Below are 14,913 nucleotides of genomic sequence, written 5' to 3' on the forward strand. Positions count from 1 at the left end.
CCCCCCTATCTTTTGCTTCATACAAAGCAAACAATTTTTATATTTAAAACTGGTTAAGAGAAAATTGAAGGGGTTAAGGTTAACTTGTAAGAAGCAGTCGAATTGGCCAATTCCATCATTACCAAATCATTAAAATAATCCCACTGGTTACCACTATAAATAAGCAACTCCACCAACTTTAAAAATTCACCCAAAACTCGATCGGAGAAATTAAACTCAAAAGCATATTTACTTCGCGATGGATTCTCGTGGCCTAATTCTCCTTCAAATCATTGTCTTGTCGAGCCTTGGGGCAAAAGCTTTCTCATTATCTCCTTATTACTATCAAAATATTTGTCCCCAAGCTTTGCCGACCATAAAAAAAGTAGTGCAGGCTGCTGTGTATAAAGAGCGACGTATGGGAGCTTCATTACTTCGTCTCCACTTCCACGACTGCTTCGTCAATGTATACTATATTTTAATTCTGAATGTTTTCAAGTAATCTTGAACATGGAGGTTTTAACTTGATTGTAATGCAGGGGTGTGATGCTTCGATTCTTCTTGATCCTTCGTCCACCATTGACAGCGAAAAGAACTCTCTCGCCAATCGAAATTCTGCTCGAGGATTCGAAGTAATCGACGAAATTAAGGCGGAGGTCGACAGGATTTGTGGACGCCCTGTGGTTTCTTGTGCTGATATATTGGCTGTTGCAGCACGAGATTCTGTAGTTGCAGTGCGTATTTACCATCATCCACCCTTCCAATTATCAAAATTTCGTTAAATTTCATGCATTTTGCTAATGAATATATATATATATATATATATATGTGTGTGTGTGTGCAGCTTGGAGGGCCGTCATGGAAAGTGCGACTTGGTCGGAGAGATTCAACGACAGCGAGTCGAACGCAGGCCGATGCCGATCTCCCGGCTCCATTGATGGATCTTCCAGCATTAATCAACAACTTCAAGAATCAAGGTCTAAACGAGAGAGATCTGGTAGCTCTTTCCGGTGGCCATACCATTGGGTTGGCACAATGTTTTACCTTTAGAAACCGAACTTATAACGCAACGAACATCGACCCTGCGTTTGCGGAAAATAGAAGAGCGAGCTGTCCACGCACCGGAGGAGACGCTAATCTTGCTCCTTTAGACGCAACGCCTGCAAGCTTTGACAATGCGTATTTCAACAACCTGGTGAAGCAAAGGGGTTTGCTCATTTCGGATCAAGCTCTTTTCAGTGGCGGCTCCACTGACGATCTCGTCAATACTTACAGAATGTACCCTCGCGTGTTTTGGAATGATTTTCGAAAGTCCATGATTAAGATGGGAAACTTGAAGCCTTTGACTGGAAACCACGGACAACTTCGCACCAACTGCAGAATGGTGAATTATTAAACACTACTATGTAATTGTTTTATGAAATTATTTTGATAAAACTTTGTTCCAATTGTTTTCAAATAAGCCCCTTTTCTATACCTGTTTGAATTTTTTATGAAATGCATGTACTGCTATGATCCCTCCGGTTCATAAATTGAAGTATATTAAATTTTAAACATGTTCAGTTTTCCATTGTCTTATATAATGTACCGACAATCATGATTAATTGTTTCAATCTTTTTCATGTTAAGTTTAAGTGTATCATATAAATATAGGCGTTATTAAATTAAAACCCCCCATAAATTATTATTTTTTGAATAATAACCCCTAGCATATTTGTTAGAAAAATAACTTCCTTCGTGCACACGTAAGACTAACTCGCGTCCTACTCAACGCGTGAATCTGTCTCGCATTTCACAGGACGCGAGGTACCATGCACTTTTCAGATTACCCAATTTAATATGGTTATTTAATATCTCGCGTTTTTTAGAACGCGAGATCTATGAGATATTCAACTGTCTCGAGAAATTTATCGCGAAAAGTATTCAATGTACCTCGCGTCTTCCAAGAAGCAAGACACGTTTTTCCAGCAAACCACAAGTGCTTATAGGCATGTTTTGGGGGAATTTTTGGGGTTTTAATCTCAAAATTTTTGTAATTTATAAGATTCTTCGCGTAGTATTGGAATTTATCTTTCAGTTGAGTCTAATATAAAGACATACGAGATATCGCAAGCGGGTTAAAAATCGGGTTGAAAATGGTTCCAAAGCTTGTTTTGTGCATGAAGGAAAAACTAAAATGGTTTGGTAGGCATATTCGAGGTTTTTTTATAGTTAATCTGACTAATTGCATAATTTATAAGAGTACAGGTGTGGTAATGTAACTTATTTTTCGATTGAGAGTAATATCGGCACATACGAGACATTGTAATCGGGGTAAAATTCGTGTTAAAAATGTTTCTAAAGCTTGTTTTTTCAAATAAAGAAGATGTTAACAAACTAATCGAGATTAGGGTGTGATCAATTAAGACATTTGTTCTACGTGTGCCAAGGATTCCTACAAATACTACAAAGTTTCGGTTGTCTGGTTCTTTCTCGATGGTCGACCAAATCCTCGTCACAGTAAATCCTCGTTGAGGATGGACGGCCCCATTTTTTGGCGTTGTAGTGCGAAATTTGAACTTATTGTAAGCTCATCATCAACCGCATCTGGATCCCTTTCATTTCCAATCAGAGGAAACTCGTACCGATACACATTGAATACGGTTTTTAGTAAGTACACACGACCAACGAATTGCATGTAGATAATCTATACAGAAGAACAAGCGACAATGACAAGCGGACACGAATATTTGAACGTTTGGAATACTCCACAGTCGCATGTTCTGTCACGTAGATTGATGATGTATGCATAGTGATGTATGCCTTCTAATGGCGTGGAATATTCCGAAACACGAAATTGATTTTGTTAGCAAGAGACGCATGTTACACTCATCACGTTTGAGTTCTGTAGAAAGGTTTACAATTTTTATTGGAGGTCTGGGTTGATTCTGTGACCACCTGCAATCCACTCAGTTGCTTGCCTTTCCAAAGTTGTAAACATGGTTGCCAAACGATAATATGTCTCTTTGACAACGGAAGTGATAGGCAAATGTCGCACTCCCTTCAATGATAAATTGATTGCCTCAGCCAAATTCGTTGTCATGTGACTATATCGTTTGCCCACATCAAATGACCGAAGCCATTTCTCCCTTGAGATTTTAGCAAGGTAATTGTAGTCTTCCTGATTCTTGTGTCCTAGTTCTTCAAACAACTCGTTAACCGTACGTGTGGAATGCGAGTGACATACCTATTGGATATACAATAGTTAATTATAAATAATAAATGATAAGGTATCTGAATCTAAATAAATTGAAAGGTGTACCCATTCGAAGCACCATTACACATTCATATTCGTTCCAAAATTTCTGCAAATAATTTACGACAATATGGCATAAACAGTACCGGTGATAAATATGGGGAGGCTTCCAAGATAGTCCCATGCACTCGATTACGTATCTGATCCCCACGCCTTTGTCAAAAATAAAACATATCCCACCACGATGCTCACTCAAAACATGTGATAGAACATGTTTGTGCAAGTACTTGAAGAAGAATTCCAAAGAGTCTATATCTTCCTTTTCGACTATTATGAATGCAAGGGGAATTGTTTTCCTATTGTTGTCATGTCCGCTGCTAACAACATTATTTGTGTGTACCTTCCATACAACCAAGTATCGTAGATCTGAACCATCGTCTTGTAGTGTCAAAATGCATTAACACACTATGGAAATGTCCAAAATAGCCAGTAAAATTGGCACATACCTTGTACGCCACAAATCTTTTTCATACACCAACATAGTTCCCAGTTTTACGATTATGCCCGTATGTATTTCTTCATCAGTTTCAGCCATGGTCGCAACTCTTTGTACGATTCTTCCCATTGGCCATACACTTTTTGTTGATCATGATACCTAGCGTACCTTACTTTATGGTAGTTAACAGTGTAGCCATATTGAGATGTGATTGCAGCAATACAACTGGAAACTGAAATATGTGGATTTTCTTTGACCAGTGGTACGAAGGCATCACAAAGCTCGTAAACATCTAAGTTTGGATGATCCTGAGAGATCCTATTGGCGGTGCATGTATGATGTTGTTCATATTTTGTTAGCCTCTATAGGTTGTTCATCATCTTTAAGCGTGATACACGAACCCTCCAATTACATTCGTTGGACTTGTGGACGTATTCATCTACGTACTTGTCCGCGACTATTTTTTTATTGTCGATATAACCAAGCGACATATTTTATAGTTCTTAATTACAACTACAATGAGTTCTTTTGTTATGAATATCATTCCAAGATAAATCTCACCATCACCATGTTCGTTGTATTGATCAAGCTGCGAGAATTTTGGAAAGTCCATAGCATTTAAAGGTTCCATCTCAACTGTTGTGAAGTGGGATGATGGCTAGTAATAGGAAAGTGCAGGCATAACATGTGGAATATCATCATCAAACTCTCCATCTGGAATGTCAAGGTCTTCTGGTTCTTTATTAAAGGGCCCACATCATCACCATTTGTGTCGATCTCCTTTAATTGTTCTTCGTTGGAAGTATCCCCATCAAATTGGAATAGTTTAGCGTTGTCTACTATGGGGACAGTAGGAGTAGTACCTATACATTGATCAAAAAATTGCTCACGAGATTGCTCATGAACTGTACTATGAAGATAAAAGTCAACAACACCAACACAAGAATGTCTCCCCATAAATGTTGGCAAATCTTCAAATGAGTTAAACGCTACTACTGTATGGATTGTATGTTATAAGTTACAGAGTCAAATCAAAGTCCAAGATTACGACACAATAATGCCTTGACATCGAAGAAGATGATTCACCAACGTCATTTCCCCAAGTAGTAACACTCAATAAGTTCATGTCATTGCGTAAATTACCTGTCGGACTATGGACAATAGGATCGAAGTCAAAATAATTTTGTCTCTAATTTGGGACAGCAATAGTATTATTATCATATGAGAAATTGGTATACAACTCAAGTGTCTCTTCTAACAAATATTGCATGTGGAAATCGATAATCATGTCCACATCACTATCATCGTCAACGTTGCATATTGAGTACGTTAGTGGTTCTAAAGATGTCGATAGTTGATACTTCAACGTGCTCATTTTTTCCCACAACCATGTGGAATAGCATTATTGACTTCTTTTGTTTACTTCTTATGAGTTAATTTCTTCGGCAAGGTTACTATCACAGTATGTGTGAACTGAAAGACAATGCCAAGAGATTCATCAAGCATCATTCTACCATCATAGTTTACCAAAGCAATAACAGTTCATTTCCTCGACATGTTCTGAAAATATATATGATCATGCAAAGAGAAGACCAAAATATGCACAAAATGTCAATGCCTTCAAACTAAGTAATAATCAAGAAGCGTCAAATAAATTTACAGGTGAGATTAAATTGAGTCTGCTGATCAATTCCCTTATTTGCTTTAACCTTGTGTCTATAGTTTTCTTCTTCACCACTATTTGCTTGAAAAACGAATTGGAATGGAAGTCTCATTTTTTAGTAGAATGACTTGTTGATGTGATGTGGAAGGGACTTAGCCGACCTTTAGAGAATATTTCTGACATTGAATGAACCTCGTGTTATGCAAAACGTGAGTTCTAGAGATTCTTGACGTGGTAGCAATTGTTTTGACATAGTGGTTTGACGTGTATATCACATTTTTCAAATTGAGCTTCAACAATCCCAATAATTGGTATAAGAGTTTGACTCATTAGAAGGCTTAACAACCTTAAGACGATCTTTAAAAAAGCTCTACCAATTCCTAAAGCAACTAAGAAGATGGCTTCGACCTCCAGCTCTTACTACATTGAAGACTCTCAACCGATCAACAAGTCACCTTACTTCAAATGAGCAAATTATGCCTATTGGAAAACTAGGATGATAATCTTCATTCAAGCCAACAATCTAGGAGCTTGGAACTCAATCGTTAAAAGATACTTTATTCCAACAGGTGAGATGGATGATTGGAGTGATGGAAAGAGAAAGAAGTTACAACTCAATACTAAGGCTATGCACATCAACTTTTGTGCATTAGGCCCGGATGAATAGGGAAGAGTCTTATCTTATTCCAATGCCAAGGAGATAAGGGACAAGCTCCAAGTCACTTATGAAGGAACAGATGAAGTGAGAGAAACCGAGATAAGTCTTCTCAACCATAACTACGAAAATTTCAAGATAAAATCATATGAAGACATCAAAGCTATGACGGATAGATTTTTTGTGATTGTCAATGGTCTCAAGGGATTTGAAGAAGTAATCCCGAATGAGAAACTTTTGAGGAAGATGGTCTACTCTCTTCCAAAGTCTTGGCAATCGAAGAAGAGAAGCTAAATACCTAAAGTCTCTCACTCTCAATGAGCTTATTGGTTCTCTTCTCACTCATGAGTTGATGATGAAAGAAAAGGAAGAAGATGAAGAGAAACAAAACAAGAAAAAGAATGAGGTAGGCATTGCCTTCAAATCCACTAATGAGAGCAATCAAGATTCAAATGAAGAGGTGGATGAAGACGATGAAGAATAAGAAGAGATATACATGCTCTTCAAAAGATTCAAGAGATTCATGACTTCTAAGAAAATGAAGCATGAATCGAGCAAGAAGAACATTCCCCTAGTGTGCTTCAATTGTTAAAGAACTGGGCATGTCAAGTATGATTATCCCCTCCTAAAGAAGAAGTGATCAAGTAAGAAGAAGGCATTTGTGGCAGATTGAAGTGATGAAGATAACTCTAATGATAAAGATGAAGTAGCCAACCTATTCCTCATGGACATCGGAGAATAGTCAATGGTAACTTCTAACTCAAATGAATTAAATTCTTATTCTTTTGATGAGTTACAAGTTGCTTACAATGAGTTGTAATTAGAATTTGAGACCATGACTTCCAAATATAAGAAATTAATTTCAAAATATAAAGTTGAAAATGATTTGATTTTGAAAGCCAAAGTTGATTTTGAAAATCAAAATGAAACTTTGAAAAATGATTTAGAAATTTCAAAAATCAAAATTAATTATTTTGAAAAAGAAAATTTTGATTTGAAAGTTAAGCTTGAGAGCTTAACAAAAGAAAAAGAATTAATTTCTAAAAATAAATCATTATGCTTAAAAATGGCAAAATGGTCACATTGTCATTTTCATGGTTATTTGGAACATATTTGTCCCATAAAGAAAAGAAAATCTTTCAAAATTAGACAAGTATGGGTTCTTAAGGGAACAAGGGGCATTAAAACTAACGTCCAAGGATCCAAAGCAATTTTTATACCAAAGACTACTTAAATGTATCTAGTATGAGTGTGGGAGTAATGGTGATGAAAGTGACGATACTTAAATGCTTTAGCCACACTTGAAAATGAATGGATAACCTCTAAGCTTAATGTTTTTGTTTTTTAATTAGTTGGTTACTCATTTAGTTTTTAGGCATGCATGAGTTATGATCTTAAATGGTTATGCGCTGTTTTTCATCTCGTGTATGTTGAAAAGTGTGTTATGATGAACATTTTAAAGTTTAATGTTTTTTCATAATTTTTAGTTCATCATAATGAATTTTGGTCAAAATTAGTTTTTATTGCAAATGATATCTCTTTAACAATTGATATCAATTTTTCAAATATTTTAATTTCACAAATTTTAATTTTTGACCAAAATTTAAATTTTTATGCATGTGGTTTAAAATGCAAATAATATCTTTCTAACAATTGATATCAATTTTTTTTAAATGCATAACATTTTTGGATAACTTTATGCATATGCACTTAATTTTAACAATTGGTATTGCATAAATTATTTTAGACTTGGATATATTGAATTTCCTATGCTACTAATATGTTTGTCCATCTTTGTTGAAATTCAATTTTTTTAAGTGTCATGCTTTTAAAAGTCAAATTTTGTTTGGAATGCTTTTAATGAGGGGAGCTTTGATTTTTCAAAATATTTTAATATCAAATTTAACACTTACTTTCCAATGTTATTTTTGAACTTTAAAGTTGAATTATTTTTTATATAACAAAAACAGGGAGAAGTATGTGTTTAAAAAAATTCAATTTCTCAATGAAAAATGGGGAGTTGAACATTTTCCAACAATTGATATCTTTTTCATTAAATATTTTATTAAGGGGAGTTTTGTCAAAAACAATTTTTTAAATGTCTTGTTATATCAAAAAGGGGGAGATTGTTGAACTATATTTTGATATAACAAAATAAGACAAAATGTTTTTGGACTTGAATTGAATTTATTCAAAGTTTTCAAAAAATAATTCAAAGTCCATTAAAGTGAATTTAAGCACAAAATTGATTTTCTACGTACGTAGTACTGATACTTTCTTACAGTATCAATACTATATGAATAATATCGATAATATTCATGTGGTATCGATACCCTAGGTAAGAGAAGTATCGATACTCTCTAGGTAATACCAATACAACCTCATTCCAACATATAAATACAAGTTCAAGACACTTGAAGAAGGGTTAGAACACCTATCCAAGTAATCAAACATAAGAGAAGATCTTTTCACTCTTTATTTCTATTCTCTTGTAAATATTTTGTTCTTGTGAGATTTAATTCTTTGTAAACACATTCATTTTTTGAGTTTTTCTTTGTTTACATATTTTTCCTTGTAAAGGGGTTTTGGTTCTAGTTCAGCCATTGAAAAACTAGGGAGTTGTGTAAAGGTTATTCTTGATCATGTGAAAAAGAAAGAACAAATTAGTGAATTTGTTAGAAAATCCTTAGTGATGAGCTAAGGTAGTAGAGGTAGACTTAGTTGAGAAGTCGAACCAATATAAATCTATGTGTAAAATTGTCTATCTTTTCTTTTTCCTTACTCCCTAAACATAATTTTCCAATTCACCCCTCTTGGCACGTTTTCGGTTGTTCAAATTGAGCTTCAATAATCCCAGTACCACTGAACCAAAACAAGTCATCTCCGCAAAATTTGCTCGAAAAACTTCTAGTTTAAAAAATGCATCCTCTTTTGGTTTCATCGGCAATTTCCTTTGCATACTTCTCGAAACAATGATGGGTTTTCTCCTTTGCATTTTGTACCCACGATAACAAGAACAATGTTAAGGCATCCTCTTCTGGTGGCATTTAGATTTCCCTTAAGGCCTTTCGAAAAATTTCTTCCTCCATGAATTAGGTTTGGGTGAACGCCTTTTAAGAAACGCTTCTGAGCTTTTTCCTTTATGCTCAATACCAACCGCATAAAGAAAAAAGATGAAGTTTTCCTCTGTGTTTCTCTAGATCGCCGATACCCATTTATTATGGAATGCAACATCTATTTCTCATTTCCCTTCCTGTACGCTAAAATTAAAATGTAAAAAATGTTTAAGTTGTTTACATAAATCGTATCTCGTTTACAATTTACAGTTTCTCATATGTGTTCACATCAATTTCAATTGAAATAGAAGTTGTAAAATTACGCTTGTAACCTCAAACATTTTCACAAATGTTTCGTTTAACATCTTAGATTACTCAAAGAAAATTTCTATGGACCCATTTTTTAGCTTCAGGGTTTTTAAAATAATAACTATATATGGTACAAATTTATTGATTTTATGATTTTTTTACATTTAATAATAATGTCATTATATTTGTTTTACAATTAAGACCTTGCGTTTTACGGAAAGTGAGACACATCTCGCTTCTTATGGAACGTGAGTTCCTTCTGAACCATTGGATTTTATTCGATTTAAAGTGTTGCGGCTTTCTAAAGATACCTTGCATCCAGAGAAAATCCAGGTACATCAAATCCTCGCTTTGGGACAAGTGTGATGCTTGTTATAAATAGGGGCCCTTTTTTTAAGGTTTCCCAGACCGTGTTCAAAGCAAAATGTCAAAAAAATGTTTTTAAATATTGTCGAATTCCCGGTAAAAATATTAAAGAAAATTCTACTTCATGTTACTTCTAACTCCATCCTTGATTTCGTCAATGCGTAGTTAACTTCCTTAAGACTTTGTAATTAGTGGGGACTGATTTGAGAAAGCCTTATGGGGTTATAATATTTTGATTTAGACTTAACCAATTATTGGACTGGTTCTCATGACTTTTATTTATTAGCTTAAATTCAGAATTTCGCTATTCAAGCAAGCAATTGGAGTAACCTCACTCCTCTCTCTCTCTATCTATATATGTGTGTGCGCTCGCGCGTGTAATTAAACAAAAAATCCCCATAAATTATTTTTTTAACAATAACCCCTTAGCAGATCTGTTAAAAAAATAACCCCCTTTGCGCACACATAGGACTAACTCGCGTCATATCTAGTACGTGAACGTGTCTCGCATTTCACAGGACGTGAGGCACCATGCACTTTTCATATTTCTCAACTTAATATGGTTATTTAATACCTCACGTTTCTTAGAACACGAGATCCACGAGATATTGAACTGTCCCAAAAAATTTATTGCGAAAAGTATTCAATGTATCTCGCATCTTCCAAGAAGCGAGGCATGTATGCTTTTTCAAATTAAATTTAATAATTTTGATTTTAGTGTTAGATTTAATTATTTCTTGATTATATCATATTTAATTTAAAAAAATTTACATAACCTATACATTATATAAAATTTATAAGTTATATTTTGATTACATAATATTTAGGGCAATAACATTTCTAAAAAGTAGATTGTTATATAAATATACACTAATAATAGTGAACATGACAGTCATGTACAACTTGACGAAACAAACTTGCTTCGTAGTTCCAAAAACAAGATGCATAACAAATACATATATTGTAATAATGTTGGTGTCAACGTTCGAGGTCTGAATTATGTGCACAATTGGTAAGGCAATTGCAGTCTTCGATTTGTTCTGGGAATGCAATGTGGTGATGATACCAAGACTGTAAATGTAAAAAAGGATTCATCTTCAAACGAAGAGGTATTAATTTTATTTTCGTGATATCATAGCTCTCACGATTCGAAGTCCTTCCTTCCTCGATTCGCCAGCAGAACAAACTAGAATAAGGCTATAGAATAAAGTTTCAGGATTGTTAGCATGAAGACATCTTTGGTGAACCACCTTCTAGTGTTGATCCCACAACATGATGTTAATATTCTTCATAGAAACGAAATCAATAATATTAAAAAATAAGAACAAAGGTGACCATATTTATGTATTTTGAAATCAGTGACTAAAAGTAGATAAAACATAAACATAAGTGATCATCCGTGTAATTACCCCTAAATGTTTTACCATCTTAATAAAAATAAGGAAGTCAAAGTATAGTCAATGATTAAAATGTTTCTGGAATGCTAAAATAAGAAGGGGCTCAAACTTTTGACAAGCAACTGATAAATATGCGGGAAATGAGATATGGATAAAATTATTAAGCTGAGAGCTACTGTTGCTGTATCTTTTGATTTTACTCTTACAGACCTAACAGTTACTAAAATCTAATAATCTATTAGACAAAGGAAAGAGAAGACTCTGTGGCACAAATTGGTTTGTCATTTTTTCATATTTTCAAACACTCAATAGTATCTTGGATGTCAATTTTAAACAGACTACCAATGAAGGACTAGCTGATTTCTTATGATCTCAAAGTGGAAATTAGCTGTGTGTTTTTTGGCATGGAGCTAGAAAAAGGGGCCATCTATTCTTCAACAGTGTTTTTACAAAGAAAGTACGGACATGTGTGTCAAGGGCTTGTAATTGGAGGGAGGGACCATGGACTAGAATTTGGAGCTCATTTGGGCTATAAGGAGTCTAATAGGAAAATTCTTGCTAAGTATCATTCTTAAAATTAAATGGAATTCATATATATACCTTATATGGAAGAACAAGAACTTACGAATCTTTCAAAGTAAGCAAACACATGAACAATCTTTGATTCAAAGTATTAACATGAACTCATTTCTTCCGAATATATCAAGATTCAACGTTAAACTTATATTAGGGGAAAAAACTCATTGAATAGCTTCAATAGTATAAGAGTGTCTGTGTCGGGGGAAAAACATGCTTAATCTGTCTTTGAATATTTTGAGCCCCACAAGAGTATCTGCCGATCAGCAGGCAGCTATAATTTCAGTATAAGAATCCCATACTGAAAATGGCCCATCCTCGGTCACAACGCACATGGATGGATGCCTTGTGGACAAACCCAGGTCACTCACCTGCAAAACTGCCGACTGTTTAGCTTAAAGAATAAGTGTTTGGTTGTCCTTAATCTACCTCAGCTTTGGGGTAAAAAAGCTTAAGAACGACACATCTTTTTCGCAAAGTTTTCATTGTTTTCGCCTTCTTTAGTTTTATTTCTTGTCTTTCCACAAAGATGGTCAATGTCAATTAACAAACCAAATCATATTCCCAACTTTTCTTTTTACTTTTTTACTTTTGAAAAACATAATGGAACAATCAAAATTATCTTAATGGAAAGAAACAAAACTCTGAAACCCCAAATTAAATATGGAGATAGCAACCTTTATCCATCTTTCATTAGTGCATTAAATAATCACACTGAGAAAGAGATCTGCAAACAATCAATCACCCCAAATTGCTTAACAATGATTCGTGATCTTTTCAAACTAGTGAATTATGCAACGAAATCTTTGGTGTCCTTTCAAAGAGTATGTCCCCTTTTATAGAGGTAGTTTTGAGCAGTGTAGGGTATAATAAATTAACATATGATCAAATTTGCAAAGAAAATCTCAACTACTGCACAATTCTACGATTTAATAGTAACCTTAACGAGTAAATTCGTCTTTCAGTGATATCAGAATGATCGTTTTGGTTACTATTTTTTCTACAAAAGTCATCTTTAAATGAGATGACTCTTTTATTCAAATTAATAAGTGACAAATAGAAGATTAAATTAAGGATAAATTTAAATTTGGGTAAACTACACGTTTAGTACCTAAGCTTTTAATACTTTTCAAAATCATACCTACTTTTAGTTTTTGTTTTGTTTTTATATCTCTTCGTTAAAAACTTAAAGCATTTAATACATAAACTATCAGTTTTGGTCTGTTTTAGTACCTAAAATTTCATTTTTTTCCCCAAAACATAATGTTACTAAAATGAAAAAGGAAAAAAACTAAACTTTATGCATGATTTTAAAAATTGAAAGTTTAAGTACTAAAATAGATCAAAATTAATAATTTAAGTACTAAATGCGCAGTTTACCCTTTAAATTTTGACAAATTTTAAGTATCGATTATCGTTCTCTAACTTTTTCTTTTAGCTTGATTTTCACAATAAATTTATAGATACTATTTTTTTTGACCTTCCGATTCACAAGGTTTCGTAACTAATCTAGATTGACTCGTCGCACACTTGGTTTAAGTGTGTGAGTCTCTCAGCGAGTATTTTCTGTATACACAAAAACTCGCACTCGAGACTTGCTTAAACGATATCATGTTGCTAACCACTTAAATCAATCATGTTGGTTATCGATACTATTTCTTCAACATCAATTTGATATTGGCTTTTTAAAAACTTTAAAAAAAATACACATCACGATTTATTTTTGGATACTCATATTTGGATGTCTAAATCTAGTTGTCTGATCAGTTCAATAATTTAGTTGTGATTTATCCATGCCCTTAAATACCTTTTCAATGTTCGAATTTGTTAAAAATACCTTGTATCCTTTTAATATGTTGAATTACGAAGAAGCCAAGAGAGAGAAAATCATGAAAAAATTTAATGTGAAAACTATTTAAAGCCTCTCTTGTACCGTAAATTATTCTCAATTTTAGCATTCACACGTCACTCATTCTTATAAAAAAAACTTTAATGGTTAAAAGAGAAATTCAAATATAGTTCAAGGGCCAATTCACTTATTAAGCCTATAATAACTAAAATCAGTAACTGATGAATCGGTATGCAAATGTGTACTTCTTAGGGTTGGATTAACAAGAGAATTTAATTACCTTTCCCATTTTTCTTTTTCCGAAGTTGAGAAAATGATATAGCATTTGATTCAGGGATAGGAGAATTTATGCTGAATAGAAAGACTGAGTGAAACATATATGTAAGGTGGATCCATAGATAATATAGTATGTTTCTCTTTAAGTTTACCAATAATTATTTGGTAAAATCCAATTAACAGATAAAAACAATTATCCACAAACTTTTTGTTTGAATGCAAAATTTTACATGTATCTAGCATTCAAGAAAAGAGAATATATATTAACAGAGCACATGATAAACTCAACAGTTTTTGGGTATTCACAGAATAAGTAAAACACATACCTAGATTATTAACCAACACAAATTGACGAGAGACGGATTCTAATCCACGAAGCTTACCACTACTTCCCCCTACCAATATCGAAGCATAGAGTGGAAGTTGGCGATCCAAAGGCTGCAGCATCTTCATCCTCGGGGTTCGAAAATCGGCTCCTTTTCTGGTCTTTTCTCGGAGTCACAGCAACAAACATTGGTGAAGAAGGCACAAGATTGCTGGCTTTCTTCCAACTGATTATCTTTGGGAACAATGCCTGCAAAAGACCAGATCTTGATGGGTTTTGTGGTGGACTTGGAGTAGTAAGATGGAGGAGGGGTTAGAGGAGGGATGGATGTGTCGGAGAATGTGTATTTGGGAGTGCCGGGCTGAGATTCCCATGTAAAAGGGACGGCTCCGGGGAGACCTCCGTAGTAGACCCTGAAAGAAGGATTGGTAACAGAGGTTTCCTTTGACAAAAGCCTGCTAAAGAACTTGTCGTCTTGCTTAATTTCCAGGGTCTTGTTTTGGGGAAGATCCGGGCTTGTGTTCAACATCTTCTTATGAGTTTCTGGGGTTTCACTGATGATCCAGAGATTACTTAAAGGAAAATAAATTCCGAGCCGCAGAGGAAAACTTTGGGCTTCAACATCTCTCTCTACTTTCTGGGGTTATATAATGTTAGAACAGCGGGACCACCAGGAAAGATTTTAGTGACATTTACACTGCTATATGCATATGATACAATTATATATATAT

The 14,913-nt window shown here is 34.3% G+C and overlaps 1 protein-coding gene across 1 annotated transcript; it reads left to right on the forward strand.

Moving 5' to 3' along the window:
* Positions 1–206: 206 nt before the first annotated feature.
* Positions 207–1,478, forward strand: LOC120185625 (peroxidase P7-like). Its single transcript, XM_039189797.1, has 3 exons — positions 207–445; positions 519–713; positions 824–1,478. The coding sequence occupies exons 1-3, from the start codon at positions 239–241 to the stop codon at positions 1,373–1,375; spliced, it is 954 nt and encodes a 317-aa protein (XP_039045728.1). The 5' UTR covers positions 207–238; the 3' UTR covers positions 1,376–1,478.
* Positions 1,479–14,913: the final 13,435 nt, after the last annotated feature.

Source organism: Hibiscus syriacus, unplaced genomic scaffold (assembly GCF_006381635.1).
Source record: "Hibiscus syriacus cultivar Baekdansim isolate YM2019G1 unplaced genomic scaffold, ASM638163v2 tig00113124_pilon, whole genome shotgun sequence".
Lineage (NCBI taxonomy): Eukaryota > Viridiplantae > Streptophyta > Magnoliopsida > Malvales > Malvaceae > Hibiscus > Hibiscus syriacus.